The sequence below is a fragment of the Pogona vitticeps genome, chromosome 14, assembly GCF_051106095.1.
Source record: "Pogona vitticeps strain Pit_001003342236 chromosome 14, PviZW2.1, whole genome shotgun sequence".
In the NCBI taxonomy this organism is placed as follows: domain Eukaryota; kingdom Metazoa; phylum Chordata; class Lepidosauria; order Squamata; family Agamidae; genus Pogona; species Pogona vitticeps.
Genome location: NC_135796.1, coordinates 13224714 through 13244980, shown reverse-complemented (window position 1 = coordinate 13244980; position 20267 = coordinate 13224714). Strand labels below are relative to the sequence as shown.

The following is a 20267-nucleotide window of genomic DNA, read 5'->3' as shown; positions in this document are numbered from 1 at the left end:
ATCCCGGGCAAGGAACGGCGATCATGATCTTTCCAGCCCATCCTTTTGGACAGAATATTCGGTTGCTATAGGAACTGACTACAAGGGGCACAAGGCGCCATTCCCTGCCTTGTTCTGTGAATAACAACTGGCCGCTTTCCTTTTGAGTGTGTTAAGCCTTTGGATCCTGCGGGCTCTGTGTGTGTTTCTGTGCGTGCACAGGCACACAAGTGTAAGCAACAAATCGACATCTGTGTGTCGCAGCCGGAAGATCTCAAACAATTTTGTAGACCGCTTTTTTTGTGGAGGTCTGTTTGTGTCTGAGCCTGAGTATCTTCGTATTTGGTTGTGCAAATGCCAGGCAGGAAAAGTTAAGCAGGCTTGTGGTATATGAATTTCTGTGTTATAGGTTTACCTTTCTTCACTTCAGTCATCCTTTTCTGGTTATTATTATTATTATTATTATTATTATTATTATTATTATTATTATTATTATTATTATTATTATTATTATTATTATTATTATTATTATTATTACAGTTTTTATATCACCTCATAGTGCAAAGCGCTCTCTCTCTGGGCGGTCCACAGCATAAGCATACAAACAAGAGAAAACAAAACAGTGCAATACATAGATGTATAATCAAACAATCAAACCAGTCAATCAACAAAACCAGCCAAACCTATCTCTAGATAAATAACCAATTCAAAACAACATTGGACAGCACAGGTTACTGCCGCTGATGTTATTTATTTATTTAAAATATTTTTATCTTGATTTTCTCATTAAAAAGGACTGGAGGTGGCTTACATCAAAAAAGCAGCTTTAAACAATTCTGTTTTAATGATCTTCTTAAAAACTGAGCAGGAAGGCACTGGCAAACCTCTGCTGGAAGTTTATTCCAGAGGTTTGGGGCCACAACCGAAAGGCTGGGTTCTTGATGTTCACTCTTTTGGCTTCCCTTGGTGGTAACTGTTTTAAACATACTCATGTAGTTTTTAATTTCTCCCTCCCACTCATAGCTCAGGGATGGAGCATATGTTCTGCATGTGAAACGTTGAGTACCCAAATCTCTAGCTGTAAAGGCGCTTCTGTTGTATTTTATTTATATGGAAAACAGTTCTGTTTGCCAGATTCCCTGGGTGACAGACAATAAAATCAAACAATATCAGATAAACAATAAAGCCATTTCTAAACCGCTCAGTGAGCACTAAAAGTAATCTTAGTGATAAAACCCATAAATGGGTTTATCAGATCACTGGCTGAATCCAAAGTAGATGGCAAGACAGAAGACCAAGGACAGACATAAAGTTCTTTATATAATGGCACTGAAAGGGCATCACATTTTGCATCGGGGAAGCTTCTGAGGGTTGAGGGTTCAATGTGCTATGATTTGCAGCTCATAGACTGGTAGGTTGGGATACACCTCTCGGAGTGCTCCATAGTACCAAGATAGCCTAACTCAGATACATTATACAGTGGTGCCTCACTTAACGACGATAATCCTTTCCAGGGAAATCGCTGTTAAGCGGAAACATCGTAAAGCAAAATTTAAAAACCCATTGAAACACATTGAAAACCGTTCAATGCGTTCCAATGGGCTAAAAACTCACCGTCCAGCGAAGATCCTCCATACGGCAGCCATTTTCGGTGCCTGTATAGCGAGGAATCCATCCCTAAGCACAGCGGGGAGCCATTTTAAGCACCTGGCAGCCATTTTGAAATCCCGACAATCAGCTGTTTTTGATCGTCGTAAAGTGAAAATCGGTTCCCGAAGCAGGGAACCAATCATTGCTAAGCAAAATTCCCCCATTTAGACCATTGTTGTAAAGCGGATTCATCGTAAAGTGGGGTAATCGTTAAGCGGGGCATAACTGTATAAAGGGCTTGGGTCCAAGTTGTCTCAAGAACTACATCTCCCTTTATGAGCCTCCCATCAGAAGTTAAGATCATGAAGGGAGGCCTTTCTCTCAGTCCCACCACCTTCACAGGTATGTTTGGTGACTCGGTAGAGGGCCTTCTCTTTCCCTTCTCCCAGACTGTGGAACTCCCTGCCACAGGAGGCCAGGTTGATCTGATCTTCACTGTCCTTCCACAAACAAAGATGTTCCTTTTCAAGCAGGCTTTCCCTTAGTGACGAACTAGCTGAGGTTTCTTTTAAAAAACAAATTGTTGTACTGTACCTTGTAACTTTGAATGTGGTTTTATGCTGGTTTTATTCATTATTTTCGTGTGGCATTGGATCCTTTTAAATATTTGTATACTTGCCATGTTTGGCTTTTAAATATTGTCTTTTACTGATGTAAGCCACCTCGGGCCCTTTTTAAGGAGAAAGGTGGGGTGAAACTTACTTTAAATACAACCAATCAATGTCCATATTTTAAGTTTTGGTCAGAAGCTAACTAAGTACCCAGTATGGTGTAGTGGATAGCATGACTGACTAAGAAGCTTGGGTTTGAATCCTCACTCAGCCATGGAAACTCACGGGGGGTATGGAACCGGAAAAGCTGCTCCTTAAATCTCTCACTTACCTTCAGACCCCTAGTAGGGTGATTATAAGTCAGCTCCAACTTAACAGCACATAACAAAATATGTTAGATAGCATGTGCTGCAGAAAGAAAGGAAGAAAGCATTCCTGCAGATTATTTAATCAAAGTCAAATTCAGATGTCTTCCCCTGCCCCCAAAAGTATTAACTGTCAATCCCTGGAGAATTTGAGGAGAAGGCACGGTGAAGCAGAGTATGGTTGCACAGAGGCTGCTTTCAGCTCCAGATGATGTTACGCAGCTGAGTAAACATGCCTTTCCAATTTTCTCGAAGAAAATGTTGAGATCCATAATGAGACCAGAGGTGGTTATTCATTTTTTTAAAAAAAATCAAATAAACCTCTACCCTACAATGAAACTCAATTTGTCTAAGGTGGCGAAAGATTGTAAAGGGTGCGACCCTGTATTATTTATTTATACAATCTGTGCTGCATCAGTGAAAGCTCCAGTAATGGCAATATTTTAAATTCAAGGTCCATTAAACTATCCTGCTTTTCTCCAGTTATTTTCCCCCATCATTGCTTCCTGGCAGAGCAGCACACTCTCTCTCTCTCTCTCTCTCTCTCTCTCTCTCTCTCTCTCTCTCTCTCTCTCTCTCTCTCTCTCTCTCTGTCTAGCAAATTCGGTGGCCTACCTACCTTCAGTCTCATCTCATTGTATCATCCCAGCCTTTCTATCTGTGGCATTGCCTCAACAGGACTAGCCAGTTGAAGTTATTATTGATGTGGTTATAGGTGCATGAGTAGAGCCATCCTAGAACGAGCTGGAATTTTTAGCATGTATACATTAATGAAACAGCGCTGTCTCCGTTGGCTTGTGCATGTCGTGAGGATGGTTGATGGTCGGATTCCAAAAGATCTCCTGTATGGAGAATTAGTGCAAGGAAATCGCCCCAGAGGAAGACCACAGCTGCAATACAAGGAGATCTGCAAGCGGAATCTGAAGGCGTTAGGAATGGACCTCGAGAGATGGGAAACCTTGAAATCTGAGCGTTCAGCCTGGAGACAGGCGGTGCATCATGGCCTCTCCCAATTTGAAGAGACCCTTGTCCAGCAGGCCGAGTCCAAGAGTCAGTCCCGAAACCAGCAAAATCAGGGAGCTGGACAGGGGACAGAATTGATTTGTCCTCAGTGTGGAAGGGATGGTCCCTCTCGAACTGGCCTTCTCAGCCACACTAGATGCTGTTCCAAGTCCTCTATTCAGAGCACGTTACCATAGTGTCTTGAGACTGAAGGATGCCTACTACTACTATAGGTGCATGTCAGTAGAGTTCTCTTCTTAGTAACATACAGGGTTACTATTAGTAACAGTTATAGCAGTTTCATACCAGGATAAGTGCTATTTTATGAAACCTTGGAATTTGTTGTTCGGTGAGGTATTTAGAATCCTGGGCTAAAGAGCTTTGGGGAAAATCCCATGAACTACAGTCAAAAAGAGAGAGAGAGAAAATCAGAATACTCGCCAAACTATGAACCTTAGAATTCTGTCAGATGATGCCGTGGTGGTTAAAAGTGCTGTAACTATATACTATAGTTATGGTTACGAAGAGAGGAGGCTGCTTCATAGAGACTTCATGGGTTCTTGTCTCAAATCATGCAGTGCAGAGATTTCTGAAATATTGCAAGCACGAGCTGCCGCTAACAACAACAGCAACATCTAGGTCTGGCCTTTTCTCCACTTTTATTTCTTTCTCCCGAAAAATGTAGGGTGGCAGGCCAAGTTCTTTATTCCATTACATCCTTCTGGTCAGATTTTGCTGTCAGTTCTCTATGGTCTGACCCTGCGAACTCCAGTTCCTTCCAAATCTGTCTTGACAGAACCAAATGAAGACCCACAAAGGGAAAGAAAAATCAATGTGACACTCCTCATTGCCGAGAGCCAGCTGCCTGTGGCTTGAACGCATCTTGATTAGCTTCATGGCTTAGGTCCATCGTCACTTAATTGGCTGCCAATAGCTTTCCTTAATGAAGGATGATAGATAGAGCACAGGGTTTGTTTGGAAGGATGAACCAATCAGCAATGTGACCATCACCTGTGAAGATGAGCAGAAGCGAAGCAGGAGGGTGGCGTTTGTGCATCGTGGGGTTGTGCATCGTGGGGTAGTTCTCGTGTTCCAGCATTCCTGAATAGGAGACATGTTTGTGCAGGAAATGTCATATTATAAAACAATACTTGATTCCTTTTGTGTATCGGTTGTGCCCTGGTGCATGCAGGGGGGAGCTCCAGCTGCCTATAGGTCCCAACCACAAGTTCCAGTCCAAAAAACCCTCTATCTGCAAATGTCATAATGAGCTTCATGGCACACTGGTGAAACCGCCGTATTGCAGCGAAGACATTGTTCACAAATTGAGTTCAACCCCAACAGATTCAGGTAGCCAGTTCAAGGTTGACTCAGTCTTCCATCTCTCTGAGGTCAGTAAATCAAGTACTCCAGCTGGGGGGCGGCGGCATGTGCACCCTTCATAGCTATGTTGTAAACCACCCAGAGAGTACTTTTAAGTGCTATGGAGCGGTATACAAGCAGCACAATTTGCTTTTTCTGGATGAAATGCGGGTTGCTGGGACTCCTATCATGACCAAGAGTTCTAGTAGTTGTGAAATGTACATCTATGTTTTCTTTTTGACATACACCCTATACACAGATGAAAGGACAGTGGGGCACGTGTCTGTGCATTCAGTTCCTCCCAATGGGAAAAGCGTCTTGAGAACATTGTTGCTTACCTATCATCTGGCATCCGCCTTGAGTTGAAAACCATTGATTGTGTTCCTTCTTTTTATCTACACAAGGGTACTTTTGGGGTGACAGCTAACAGTCTCCAGGATCCTACTGCCAGTTTATGCTTCCGTAAGAAAAAATCATGCAAATCTTGGCAGTATATTGGTGCTTATTAACAAGATGCCAGTTGCATTCCTCCATGTATGCAGCTCTCAGGATCATGCATGCCCTCGGGCCTACATCAGTGTGGCAATTTGCTGCTAAGACTTACGTGATTCCCCTTACGCAAGTGTGAGAATTAAGTCCACCCAGTGCATTTGTCAGATAGTTAAATCTGAGGTTTACAACAGTGGGTTGCAACCGTGGGGCCCCAGACTATCTTGGATTGCAAGATTGTTTGTACTTTGTGCAGAAGCTAATGAAATTGACTCTGATCGGAGGGGGAAGAAAAGAGCTGATCTCCCTTTCTTGTAGAAATCACTCCACACACGGTGATCAGCTAAGGGAGAAGCTGATACGTAGCCGCCATTTTCCAGTTCAAAGACCATCCAGATTGGCCTTGAGAGGAGCTAAGCAAGAGTGTGGCTTGGTCTTCTGGTCTACTCAAGACCCACAAGAAAGAATTTACACATTTTCTCTACAACCTGTTTCCAGGTCTCCTTTGATTAAACACTTCTGATGTGAGCAAAGGAAAGTCTATGAAATCTCTGCCCAAAATTGGCTGTCACAGATGCCTATATTCCTGATGGGGCATAAAGAGGCAGGTTTCATGAACTGGAGAAACTGAACTAGTGGCACCGCTGGGGAAATCATGCTAAGCACAACTTGGAAAGAAGGAACATAGCTAAGTGGTAGAGCACCCACTTTTCATGCTCCTAGTTTCCATCCGTGAAATGTCCATTTTGCAGAGAATGCGAGAGATCCTGGAAGGCTAATGCCATTCAGAACAGGCCGTGAGTAGTCGAATGGAAATCAGATGTAAATCAGCTTGCCGCGTTACTGTGCTCGTCTTCTCCCGGCAGTTAATGCCATGAAAGCCTAATCCAGCGTGTTAGCGGTAAAAGTTGCTTGTGCCATTCATTGTGAAAAATCCGCCTTCCTGTGAGGCTGGTTTTACAGTTGTTTTAAGTTTCTGCTTTTAAAAACAAAAAACAAACCACCTAACAAATATCCGTAAGTCAGAGCTGGCCGATGGTATCAATGTTAAAGGAGATAAATCTGGAAATAACACTTCTAACTTTCTGATCTGAAAAGAGAGACGCCCTTGCCTGACGAGGCATTAATTATGGGGGAAAAATTACTAGGAGAGATCTAACCAGTACTCAACCCCCCCCCCCCCCCAAATAAAGCACAGTTTCGGAAGTCAGAGACTGGGTAGAGATCTGGATATATTCAAAGCCTTAAATACTTCTGAAAAGTCTGTACGTTTCCTCCTTCCGTTGCCAGAAAAAGTGCAGATGAAAAAGTTTTCCGGTCTTGACACCCCGGTGCTCTGAACTCCGTTGACATCTAAAGTCCCACGGGTGATCATGGGAAGCAGGGGAGGGAATTGGGTGAGGAGTCTTCACACTCTGCATTAAGGCCGCCTGGCAGAGCTGCTCGGCGTAGCAATAAGAAAAGGATTTGGCATTTAACCTCTCGAAATTAAACCAGGTGTTAACATCAACTGCTTGGTCTTATCAGAGCTTTGCTGGAATAGGAAATTGTGATACGGGAGCAGTTCTGTGTCCTGTCTGACCTTGAGAGCTGAGTCAGGACGGCTTTCCATTCCCACATGTGAGAAATCACCTCAGCCTTGACAGATACCTATTAATTTTGAAGTGTTTATTTCCCCCTCTCTTTCATGAACTCTCTCAACTAGTACCAGTTGATACATTATTTTTTCCCCAGATGTGGAAGTTGCCTCAACTTCTCTCTATTTTACCTGGGATGCTTCCAGATAGAAGCCTCGTAGCACGAAGAATACCATTGATCTTCCAACCGTCCATTTTCTGGTATATTTGCCTTTTAAGTTCATTCCCAGCCACTGCCCTTCTTCACTTATACATTTGTTTTATTTAGGTATAGGCCGTCTTTCTCCCAATACGAGGACCTAAGGCGGCTCACAGTAAAGAACTGAATTAAAATTGATTTATTTTTTCTAATCAGCTTTTAAGGTTCCCCTTGACAATTCTTGTCCAGTCGTGTTCGACTCTAGGGGGCGGTGCTCATCCCCGTTTCCAAGCCATAGAGCCAGCATTTTGTCCGAAGACAATCTTCCGTGGTCACATGGCCAGGGCGACTTAGACACGGAACACCGTTACCTTCCCACTGAGGTGGTCCCTATTTATCTACTTGCATTTGCATGCTTTCGAACCGCTAGGTTGGCGGGAGCTGGGACAAGCGATGGGTGCTCACTCCGTCGCATGGATTCAATCTTGCAGCTGAACATCTACAGACCTTACAGCACAGAGGCTTCTGCAGTTTAACCTGCAGTGCCACCACATCCCCTGCGCCACCACGTCCCCTTAAAATCAGCTTTTAAGTAGTGCTAAAGCAGGTTTATGATTAAATATTAAAACACACTGTTCTTGAGAAGCGATATAAATACTTACCGAATTGTTCTCATTGATTTAAGTTGCCTCGATTTACATCCAAACGACTCCAATTTTGGTTGTTATGGACTTTTCGGGCTCTTTGGCCGTGTTCTGAAGGTTGTTCTTCCTAACATTTCACCAATCTCTGTGGTCGGCATCTTCAAAGGACAGCACTCTGTGCAGAGTGCTGTCCTCTGAAAATGCCAGCCACAGAAACTGGCGAAATGTTAGGAAGAACAACCTTCAGAACACGACCAAAGAGCCCGAAAAACCCACAACAACTATTAGATCCCGGCCGTGAAAGCCTTCGCGAATATACTCAGAAGGGGTTTATCCTTTCCTTTTTCTGGGGGCATCCTGAGACTGTGCAGCTTGCTCAGGGCCACATAGGCTGGTTGTACTCACAGGAGGCACAGTGAGGAATCGAACTCCCGACCAGATGCCTAAACCACTTAGAACTGCACAGTTGGAAGGGATCCTATAGATTGATTCCAGCCCCTTTCTAGGAGGCCTCGTGGGGAATCGAACTTCCAACCTCTGGCTCCGCAGCCAAAAATAACTAAACCACTGAGCTATCCAGCTGAAAGCCCTATTAGAGTTTTCAGCTATAAGTTTGTCCTGATTTGATGGCACATAACAACCAGATATCGGGAGGTGGGGGTGGAATCGCCTGAGAGGGAGACCACAGCTGCGATACAAGGATATCTGCAAGCGGGATCTGAAGGCCTTAGGAATGGATCTCAACAGATGGGAAACCCTGACATCTGAGCGTTTAGCCTGGATGCAGGCAGTGCATCACGGCCTCTCCCAATTTGAAGAGACCCTTGTCCAGCAGGCCGAGGCAAAGAGGAAGTCACAAAAGCAGCAAAACCAGGGAGCTGGACAGGGGACAGATTGGATTTGTCTTCAATGTGGAAAGGATGGTAACTCTTGAATTGGCCTCCTCAGCCACACTAGACGCTGTTCCAAGTCATCCATACAGAGCATGTTACCATAGTCTTTCGAGACTGAAGGATGCCTATGGGGGGGTGGGGTGGAATACTGCCATGGACAAGTGCTTTGTCCGACCTTTGTTGTTACTGTTACATGCCGTGAAGTCACTTCTGTGTTCTGCAACCCAAGTCAGATTTCCAAGTTACATGCAATATGCAAGGCGTAGTTTACCATTGCCTCTCTCCCATTAGGTTTCCGTGGATTCGAACCAAAGTCTCCCAAGTCCCTGTCTAACACTCTAGACCAGTGGTCCCCAATCTTGGGTAATCCATCTGTTCTTGAACTACAATTCCCAGAAACCCCAGGCAGCACAGTGGTGAAGGCTCCTGGGAATTGCAGTCCAAGAACACCTGGGTTACCCAAGGTTAAGGACCACTGCTCTAGACCAGTGGTTCTTAACCTTTGTTACTCAGGTGTTTTTGAACTGCAACTCCCAGAAACCCCAGCCAGCACATCTGATGGTGAAGGCTTCTGGGAGTTGCAGTCCAAAAACATCTGAGTAACAAAGATTAAGAACCAGTGCTCTAGACCAGTGGTCCCCAACCTTGGGCCTCCAGATGTTCTTGGACTTCAACTCCCAGAAATCCTGGCCAGCAGAGGTGGTGGTGAAGGCTTCTGGGAGTTGCAGTCCAAGAACATCTGGAGGCCCAAGGTTGGCAACCACTGCTCTAGACTATATACATTGTCTCTCTTGCACCCCACAGTTTTTTTAAAGGAAAAAGGTTTGCCTGCTTAGGAGGTGATTGACTCCCCTGAAGCCTTTTTTTAAAAACAGTGTATCCCTCAAACCTCGACCCTTTCTTTCCCCATCCAGAGGTTGGGTTGTTTTCATGGGTGAGGTATCGTTTCTGAGGCACTGCCAGCAGAAAACATTCAAGATTGAGAACGAAGGCCATGCTGTGGTTCATTTCAGAGAGAGAATTGCCCCCTCATGCACACATCTCTGTTTAGTTATGGATATATTCCTCCCCTCTGCGGGTGTGTAAATCTGCATCGCTCTCTTCTAGAAAGGACAGATGGTCTTGGTTTGTTCACGGCATCTGTAGAAGTGGCCGGAGTTTTGGCTGAAGAATGGTTGCCTTTAGCTTTCCCAAAGCTTGATCTGTCCTGTTAGGTTGAGCTGTAATTGCTCTCAGAGGTTTGCTCTACGTATTGATCAATCGGTGTGGGTTCAATTTCGGTGCAAAGAGTTGTGTTTGGGATTTAATTGGAGTGATTAATAACTCACAACAGCCGGCTGCAAATCAATATGGATTTCAAACGGCAAAAAAGTAGCACATTTTCTTCCCGCAATGTGGCAGCTGACAGTTTGTTATTTGCGCTTAACTTGACTAATTAGACCCACACAATCGCTTGATAAATAGAAGGGCCTGGTGTTTTCAGGAGGTCGAGGTTTTGGCCTGAATACCTGATGAAGTTTGATTGAAGCCGGTGGGTGCCTTTCTTGGTTTGTGTGCTTGTTTTAGTTCTCTTAAAAGCTGTCTAGACCTCAACGTCCTCCAAAGAATGTCCTATCCATGCTGCATCAGGCCATCCTTGGTAAATATACAAAAAAGCTGCTGTACCTTTTTGTGTGTGAGCGAGTGTGTGTGTCAGAGCTGTAGATGGCCTCTTGCGTCATTAGTGGGGAGCCAGTTGGCATCTGCTTAAGAGCGGTGCTGAAGGGATTTAACCCTGCTGTGTTTGATCCAGCGTTAGAACCCAAGATTAAAAGCCTGCATGAAACTTTCCAATCTCATTACAGAACCAGCATCCACAGTAGGTGCTTGTGTTGGAAATCCTGTTCCGGCTTGGCCTTGGACAGCTGCCAAAAGCCGCCTGGCTATGCAAATGTAGCGTGACTTAACGGTGTTGAGTGTGTGTGTGTGTGCGTCGTTTTTTTAACAGATTTGAGCGGCAATCCTTGCTCTTTATTCCTTAGCCCCAATCCTTCGGGCCGAGGCACATTTCTATTCATCTCTTTTCTTCTTCTTTTTTCTTTTTTAATGCGGCAGCTTTGGCGGCATTGTCACGCATGCTTACGGCGAGGACTCCTAGATATTGTGTGGCAGCCTTCAGAAATCAAATGATGCCTTAAAAGAACCACAAAAGCAACAAATCACCATCCAGTCTGTTCAGCCTTAATGCTGTCGGGGTCTTTTCCTGAAAAGAAACTCTTACTCTTTGTGCTGAATGCTTTCCCGATCCGATTGAGCTTCTTTGGAATAAAGAACAATCTGCCTTCAACACTCTGACTTCACATAACTATTTCCCAGGGAGACTTCCCCCCCCCCCCCATAGCAACCCGATAATAGTGTTGCCAGCCATTTAGCTTTCGCCTGTATTTAATTGTTAGTTGTTTCGGAGGTAATCTCATAAGGAAATGAGATTAGATTGCGGTGAACCATAATTCGAGGGGTGTTCAAGGCACTTTGCTGAGCTATTAGCTGAGGTCTGTTAGCGAGGATGAGTCGGATTGAAAATACCAAGCTTTTCATGCATTATGCAGCGAAGCAAAAAGAGTTTCATGGGAGCCAGGAACCAGTAGCATTTTTGAGCAAGTGGTTTTAGAATTGTTATATCGTTTTGTTTGGAAATATGGCCCATAAGGGAGGCTAAGACAGCCCTCAGGTTAATTGAATGAGTTGTAAAGTAATGAATCCATGTCTGCCACATGCAGAAACCCTAGAATTTCTGCATGTGGTAAAAACAATTTTTCAACAACAGTTTTGATGGAGATTTTTTTGGTTTTGTTTTGTGACAATTCGTGTTAGTTACAGTGGACATCGTTTTTGATGAGGTCCCTGCCAACTGCAGAGTTTATCCATACTTGCACTATAAATAAATAGCATTTTAAAATATGCTGCCTGCTTAGTAGTCAGGTTTTAATCAGTTAAGCAATTAGTCAATTGACGGTTGTAGCCATAACTTAAAAGCAGTTGTGTCTTTACAGTGAGCTTTGAGTCAAATGTTCCTGTGTAACTGTTTTAAGTGAAATTGGCAATTCTCAACCCTATAGGATTTTGAACCATGCTGGGTTAGGTTCCTAATTCCCTTCCGTGATTTTAATGTGTTGAAAATCAGTACAGGATAGCTGGCTCAATTGTTGGAAAACTCAAATTTGACTTGGGCTAAGTTCAGCAAAGCAAGCAAGCGAAGACGCCTGGGTGGCCTCGGTTTAATCACACACTCTCATCCCACCATGAACAGTCTACTACACACTTTCCTGACCAACTTGAGGAAAGGGTAAGGTTGCAGATGTAACAGAGCTCTGTTGTTTCTGTCTTGTAAAACCCTGTCCAAAGGCCTTGGAAAGGACATTGCTTGAAACCTTGAGTGCTTCCAGAGAGGCAGACAAAGGAAGCGCCGTGCAAGGTCCACGCTGCCTGCTCTTTGCTACGGTTCCTTTCTTCAAGAGGCTTGAAGGCTTGTTACGGCTGCGGCGAGCAGCAATCCAGCAGGTTAAATGACTTGGGCAACACAGTTTATTAAAACTGGCAAGTGCTCGCTCCAGTTCTTTTCCTGATAGTCAAGGCTGTCGGAGAAAATAATTGACAGTGGCAGCTGTTCTGAGGGTGTTTTAGATTGTTGCAAGACAATTTGACTTGACAGACAGCTCGGTGCAAATGAACTGAAGTGATAGAGGCTGGATCTAGTCGGGTTGGAGAAGCAGTTTCCTGCTGAAAGAGGACAAGGAAGAAAAAAATATATATTCACTAAGGGCAGGCAAAGTTAAGGTTCAGCAATGCCCGGAAGAGTTCCCTTGCCTCGGGTTTAGTTCCGTGTGTTTGGTTTTCAAAGTACAAGTTGTTGGATTTTCCTTGATGCGCGGCTTATTTTCCCGATGTAATGTTCAAGTCCACACACACAAATGTGCCAGTGCAAGCTCACCAGGAATATTTCTAAACTTTTTTCATCTTGTCACCAAAGAGGGAGGAAAAAACTACATACAGAGAGTCATTAAATGCATCCTGAATGCGATGGAATATCCGTTTTATTGATTTGGAAGAGCCAAGACTTTATATAAGTCTTTAGATGATGGTGAGGATGATAGTTTCAAGAGAAAAATTGGGGAGGGTTGAATCGGATGGTGTTACCTGCTGTTTTGAGAGCTGATTGCCGAGAGGTGGAAGTGTTAATGACTCTTTGCCCCCCTGCAGAAGCACGAAACATCAAGAGCCACAACCGTCATTGACATCCCTACTGTGAGGTTCCCTAATAGCATCTGATTTGGCTCTTTTGAAGGCAAAGGGGACAAACTCTGTCCTCCTCACTTCAACACCATCACCTGCTCTGCTTGCATCTTTGGTCTTGACAGAGCGCAGAGTTACTTCCAAACTTGTTCCCGTTGCCTGTGACACATTCAGGGGTCCCACCAGGATGGGACTGACCAAAAGTCTGTTGGAGCACACTTAGCTGAGTTGACATATGAATTTATTCTAGAGTTTCTTTATAATACAGCACAGTCTATAAATCTCAATATATACTTATGTCAAGGTCACAGTATATTTGGATATATATTTTGGGGAGGAATATTTCTTAACAGGGACAGTAGAGACTGCCTTCTCTTCAGCTACTCAATAATAATACTATCAACAGTTATTATCAAATGAGTGTTGTGTTAAGGAAAGGGAGAAGTGTAATTTGAATGTCTAAAAAAATTAGTAAGTTAGCAAAAAGGATGGGGGCACTATAGTGTGATATATATCAGTCTTAACCCGAAACGTACAAACCAAGTTAATTGATTCTTGGAAAGGGCGAGACATTAATTAACGTTCCATTCCTGTAGCTACATCACTCTGAACACTAGGTAGAACAGAAGCCAAACTGTGCATGTTAATAGTTTCCCATTACATGATGCTCATTGGCTTCTGAACAGTCTGAGTTCCCTTTCCCCCCCTCCTCAACTCAAGTCTATGGATCTGTAAGAAGTATTCAGGGATGCTGACCTGGCAATCTTAAGTATGTGTGCAGGAGTCATGTCCAGATGCCAAGGCGTGGAGGTTGTCAGATTGTCCCTAAGAAAAAAGCCCAACATCTGTACTGTGGTGATACTTTCAGTAGATCAACTAAAAAGGCACAAAACGTTGATCAGCCTTCCAGAACTTCAGATCTTTTCATCAGACAAGTGTCTAACATCCTGCCAGATGAGGAAAGCTGAAAGTTGGGCACTTTTTAAAAGCCTTTTTTTTATTGGCTTCAAAAAAAAATTCCACACAAACTGTCCTACCACTGAGCTATGCCCATTTTCTAATGAAGGCTAGGGTTTTTCACTGATGTTAAAAGAAAAGACCATCTGTCAAGACCTCCTGCCTGTTTTGACTTCTCCAAACAGATTTTGTTTGTGTGAATATATTTATTTACATGCCCTAAAGAGTAATAGTGGTTTGGTGTAGAGCTGAATGAATTAGGTTGAGAGCCAGATATTGAGAGTTCGATTCCCCACTGTGCCTCCTGTGAGTAGAGCCAGCCTGGGTAGCCTTGGGCAAGCTGCACAGTCCCAGGATTTCTCCTAGAAGAAGGAAATGGGAAACCACTTCTGAGTATTCTCTATCTGGAGAACCCTGAAAAAGGGTCTCCACAAGTCACAGTTGACTTGAAATGGTGGTGGTGGTGGTAGTGCTTAAAGAGAAAATATACCATAAGTGAGGAAGGAGCCCCTTTTTGTCCCTTTAACAAACAAGAGGAAAAAGATACATGAGATCCGGTTCCTATTCTTTCTGTATACACAGTGAGAACTGAAGCATCTCCAGGAGAGCAGAGAGGCAGAAGGGCATGCCTAGGACGGATCCTGCCCTAAAAGTTGCTGTTTGGGATCCTCAAGCTGCTTACTGAGCTTCTCGAAAACGGCTCCTTGCAGATTTTAATCTCCTTCACTTGAGCAACATCTAATGAGCTCGGAGGCAAATTTCTCCAATAAAACAGATTTAATTTCTCTCGGAGCCTTTTCGCCCTGGGATTTCAAAATCTTGTTGATTTAATGAGTTAATGTGCATTTTCCTACCTAGCCTGTATGCCCCCACATGTTGATATTTGTCTGCTAGGTTGGCAGGAGGAACTGCCAGAGGAAAAGCTGGCCTTGTTTTTTTTTAAAGTTTAGAACCAGCTTAAAATACCCTGGTTGAGTTCTCATCAGTTGCACTCCACAGTTTCCATTGGGAATTGGCTGAGCCCTTGAAGAACTGGCTTTCTGCTGAGAAGTCAGCCTTACAGGCTGGCCAGCATCCCTCCCTCCTGATTGTGTGGGATCTTACTTCAGAGTTCTCAGATGTCCATGCAAGAGATGGCCAGATCCAGTTGGTGCACCTTTAAGTTCAGTTAATGGGTTTTGTTCAGTGTTGCCCGAGACATTCTTGCCTGTAGGGCAGTTTGCAAAAAAGCAGGATCCTCTTTACAACGAGCGAGATGGACTCAGCGGAGAGCTGCTCCTTGTTCTTGTGTTTACCGGCCATTGCTAGAGTAAGCACTTATTTTTTTCTTGACCCACCTTATGGGGTCAAACCATATATTGACACCTCGCTTTTCTCCATCTGTTAAGGCACCAACAAGCTCAGTGGGGCTTCTAGTAGAAAGCATTTACAGTACGCTTATTTTTCCTATTGTTGTATCACTTTGAGGAGCTCGGATTGGCTTATGTATCACCTCCCTGAAGTCAGCCATCCAGAAATCTTACAGGACCAGATCTGATTTAATCTTGGTTTGGGCAGCTGCTAAAATGTATTTAAACACCATGGCCTATTGCCTTTTACCATGTGCCCAATTCTCCACTGCACATACTGTGGGGCTTTTGAGGCGTTTGTACGAGGGACAGATCCTCATACGAAGGCACAAGCCTTTTTGAAAGTGACAGGGAGAATGGCTCGTTTGGCGCACAACGGCCAGAGAATGCAAGCACTCTCTGAGCAAGCCTGAAAGCTCTGGCCGCGAACTGTTTTCGTGCATTATCGCTATTATGCTTGAACATGTTTTTATCTCTGCTCTTGGTTTCTTATTTTTCTGGTGTGAGAGCGTGATCACACAGGGAAATAGATCACAATTTGGACTACTTGTGGAGTGGTCGGATGTGAACTGTTCCCCCAGTGATCACATCTTGTATGAGTTACTGGGCGTATGAGTTATGTTAAAAGGTCAGTCTAAGCTTTGTTTGGTTTTTAAAATAGGGTGTCCTCTTGGGATCTTGTGGAGCCACACCTACTCAACTTCCACACCTTTCCGGTGTGGAAGTCCCTTTGTCCTTTGTGAAGAAGCCTATTCCACTGGTTGTTGTGGGTTTTTCGGGCTCTTTGGCCGTGTTCTGAAGGTTGTTCTTCCTGACGTTTCGCCAGTCTCTGTAGCCGGCATCTTCAGAGGACAGCAAAGCCTATTCCACCTCATTGGATACTTGGGTCGAACCTGCTTTGTGGGCCTTCCCCAGAGTCCAACCGATCATTCCTGCCTCCTTGCTTTGGGTGGCTTTGCATCACTCTTCCAGGCTCTGTGCCCTTTCCCTCTGCTGCTCCTGCTGCTAGGAAATAGCAGGAAACATTTCCTATAAATTATGATAGTTGGGCACCCGTTTCAAGGCTAGCACCCAGGACATATGTCCTACTCTTGCGGGTGGGTGAGGTGGCCTCCAATGCCATTATTCTCCATTTCTGAAATGAGAATTATAGCCTTCTCTGCCTGGCAGGAGTGTCACAAGGACAAACGCATTAACAGTTTTGAAGTGTTCCGATGTTGCGATAAAAAGATGCAGGTTCACATAAGAGGATGTGATGGATACCTTGAGGGCTGCAGTACATAAGTGTTTCTATAATAAGATAATATTATATTCTTTGTTAAGGGACATTGTCCTTCCATTGCCCATCCAGTACATTTCTCTCTCTCTCTCTCTCTCTCTTGAAGGAAATCATCTTTGATCTTAAGTATTCTTGAATGTCAGAAATCTTGTTTATTACAAAACAAACAAAATAGGTTTGTCAGACAGTGGGTTAAGCAATTTTTTCCCCCACCCCCTGGCCGGCAAGGAGAAAAATGGCCCATCTGATCTAGCCTTCAGTGCAGCTTGTCTAAGACACAAATCATTGTAAATGTCAGATGCCCTGAGAAGGAAAGAGCTGAGCTGAGTTCAGCTTTAATTAAGGTTGAAATATTGGAGGTGACTGCTGAGTCTTAGGCAAATTGGCTCAGCCTGTTATCAGGAGGCATGAAAATTAACTACCCTAGGATTTGGTGAAAAATAAACACATTTCTGTCATTGGAATGTTCCAGTTTGGGTTGCTGAATCTCATGCTTGTTTATATCGGGATCAGGGGGTCAAGGATGTAGACTTTGTGCAATCAGATATCGGAGGGTGGACCTAAAACTCTTGTTTCTGAAAGCACATAGGAAAACTTGACACAGTCATTCATTGCTGCTATAATTCCGGAAGATAAGAGACGAAATGCCATTGAGCGATTGGATTTTATCTTCTAACGGCACTGGATGGTGAGAACGTTGTTTTGTGAAATCGGCTGTCATGTCAGCTGCCAGCCTTTTGTCTGTGAAAGTCTTTTTGCCTTGATACATGAGGGACATATTGTAAATATATTTTTAGGGAGCCAAAAAAGAAGCAGCGATGGCAATAGGTTTGTTGGTTGCATCTCCTTGATGTCTGTGAGGGCAGTGAAGTATTTCATCCTTAGCAAATGTCAGAAAGAGGTGAAATGAACAATAAATGGTATTTCTGAGCTTCCCAAGAGACTAACCTGTTGGTAATTTTAAAGGACCATCTGTGTACTAGCCGATGACACGCTTCTGTGGCCCCAAGCATGGGAGGTTAATGTCATTCCATGGGAGATTAATGTCATGGCCCCATATCCATAACTGGATATGGGTCCAAACAGCCCAAATAACTGGATATGAGTTTTAGCCTCCAAATTATTTAGTCTAGTATTTCCTGCAGAGATGGGAAACACTTACCTGGGCTTCAGCATTTCAGAACTGCTCTTGGAACTCGCATAAACTGAGTTTTCCTCCATTAAAAATATGGAATACTGCCTATAAAAAGTAGGGAGAACATTTCTAGCTGTGCCTTCTTCTAATAGTGTTCTGAATGCAGAGATTTTGTTCTGGCATAGACACAAAAAATGCTGTGTTTGGACAAAAATCTCCTTGTTAAAGGCAGGAGCTGCCAGTCATGTGGAACTCTCTTATGTGCATTAACTCATATATGCATTAATCAGCAAGAAATTTTTCAGTAGATGTTTACATCCAGAAAAATCCTTCCTCCGGAGAAGATATTTTTGAAGCCATTAGTTGTCATACAGTGTGGGCAGATATATATCTCACACACACACAAATGATCGGCATCAGTCATGGGGAAAAAGAAGCATCTAAGCACCTTTTCCTAGCGCACCCTTACAAAATGACCCGTTTCATCGTGGTTCTTGTCTCCTGTTGCCCCCTAAAATTCTCCTAAAATAAAGTCCATCAGCAGGTCTGAGGGATGGGAGTTTGTCCTAGTAGACTTTTGATTTCTCTGTGAGGTCACTGAAAAAGAGTTCTGGAGGAATTGAACATAGTGATCTGGGAAATTTGTGTCTGTAATCAGAGAGAGATGCGTACAGACATGTTTGTATGTGTGATCGGGGGGGGCGGACTAAATTAAACACAGACAAAACATCCACATTTTTACAACTAGCTGTTTATTTTTATCAGAATCCAGGACATTTCTGGTGTTACATTTTCAAATGTCTCAATTTAATTCCACTACTTAAGGAGTAGATTTCTTCAATCTTTTGCTATTTTAACCCATCCCAGTTTCTTGTACGAGTCCTCACTGTTATTTGTTCTGTAATTGCTCTTATTTGCTGCTTCCAATTTCTTGGGAATGTGACATTTTGAACCTTGCCCCCGAACACGCAGCTTGGAGAAGGCGCTCCAGCCCGTCTCTTGTTTTAGGCGTTAACTTGGGAGAGTAATGGGGGATGTTGTGAGAACTCCCCTTGTGAGAGGAGGAAAACAAGAGGTGGGAATCCAAGCTGGCTCGAAGCCTGTGGGGTGGGACTCGCTGTCCCTAACAAGGTGATGCTTCTGGGTCAGTACTCGTTAAGCTTTGAACACTTCCCTTTCGGGCGGAACGGGCAAATCATCCAGCGCATCCACAGCATGTTTTTGCACATCAGTTTTGCCTTATTCTTTTTCTCCCTCAAGGTCCGGCCTCGAATGACAAAGCCGAAGCGAAAGCAGGAGGTCTCCTCAAGGTGTCTGGGCTGGAGCGCAGCCAGGAACTGAACACTGACGTGCCCTTTGTGCTGCCACTCCACAGCCCCCCGCCGACCACGACCGTCGTGACTTCCAGCTCCTCCGCGCCCACGTCAAGCGCTCGGGCGAGCCCGCTGTTGAAAAAAGAGCCATTGATCTCAGCACCAGCACCGCCGAGGCTCACCCCTCGGCCCCAGTCGCAGCCCCAGCCTCGGCCCCAGTCGCAGCCCCAGCTGCTCCCTGAGCTTCGGACGCAGCCTCCGAGTCACCTGCCCTTGCCGCTCGGTTACCAGGTGCATCACCAGGTGGCCCACAACGGACTCAATACGATCAGGTGGGCAGGCTGGGTGCCTTCGAGGCTCTACTCTCTGTAATGCGCCGGTGGCGGCGGCTGGTTGAATCCTGCAAACCCAGTCTTATTCTAATCACTTTTCTTCTCACCCAGCTCATCTTGAAAACCATCTGAATGTTCTGAGCCCCCTTCTTGTTTGCTTGAAGGACCTCCAGGAGGGTTCCAAGCACACACATGATTTCTACAGGACTGTCCTTTCCTTTGACGGCTTTCCCTCTTTCGAAACATCCCACCCCCCATTACCTTAGCCTTAGCAAAAGAGAGGGGGATAATTGATAATTGGCAGCCTACAAAGATCTCTTCATGCCGTTTCCAGCATGTGTGTTTTGGGCTCGGGGGAAGCCCTCTGTGGTGTCGTAATGAGGGATAGTTTCCATTTTCTTCAGTGTTTTAGCTATCTGTTTCAGAATGAGGATTGGAGAACGGAGTTTGCAGTATCCTTAGATCGTAGGGTACTTTAAAACTGTTACAACCAAAGACTGTGGAAAGAAATTCTGTGAGGACGGGGTGGGTTTCTGACATCTTGATGTGGAAGAAGCCCACTTGAAAGAGGAAAGCATGCAACACCGAGCAGGGGTTCCCAACCTTGAGTCCCCAGATGGTCTTGGACTGGAACTCCCAGAAGTCTTCGCCATTTGCTGTGCTGGCCAGGATTTGGGAGTTGTAGTCCAAGAATGTCTGGGGACCCAAGGTTGGGAACCACTGATCTAGAGGATTCTTTTCCAGTTCAGATTGGTAAGTCTGCGTGGAATCCACACAGCACATTTCTCATAGATCCCAACAGTAGATCCTCTTGCTGAGACACTTTCACAGATGCCAGTATTTTGCTGAACGTGAGTTGTCTGCTTCTTTTCTAACGACCGTTTCTTTCATTCCCTTTCTCTCTTTCCCCCCTTCCCTT

General features: G+C 44.4%; 1 protein-coding gene and 1 long non-coding RNA gene across 30 annotated transcripts in view; one reads left to right on the top strand and one right to left on the bottom strand.

Moving 5' to 3' along the window:
* FBRSL1 (fibrosin like 1) overlaps positions 1 to 20267 on the top strand; it is a 724755-nt gene that overhangs the window by 666416 nt on the left and 38072 nt on the right. For all 29 annotated transcript variants that reach the window (XM_072983658.2, XM_072983645.2, XM_072983642.2 and 26 more), the window contains one exon: positions 18964 to 19348. In XM_072983658.2, coding sequence (XP_072839759.1) covers positions 18964 to 19348 — 385 coding nt within the window. The remainder of the gene's footprint in view (positions 1 to 18963; positions 19349 to 20267) is intronic.
* Positions 1281 to 20267, bottom strand: part of LOC140702729 (uncharacterized) — a 91987-nt gene continuing 73000 nt past the window's right edge. Inside the window, exon 7 of the long non-coding RNA XR_013539222.1 lies at positions 1281 to 19148. This is a non-coding gene — a long non-coding RNA (uncharacterized LOC140702729). The remainder of the gene's footprint in view (positions 19149 to 20267) is intronic.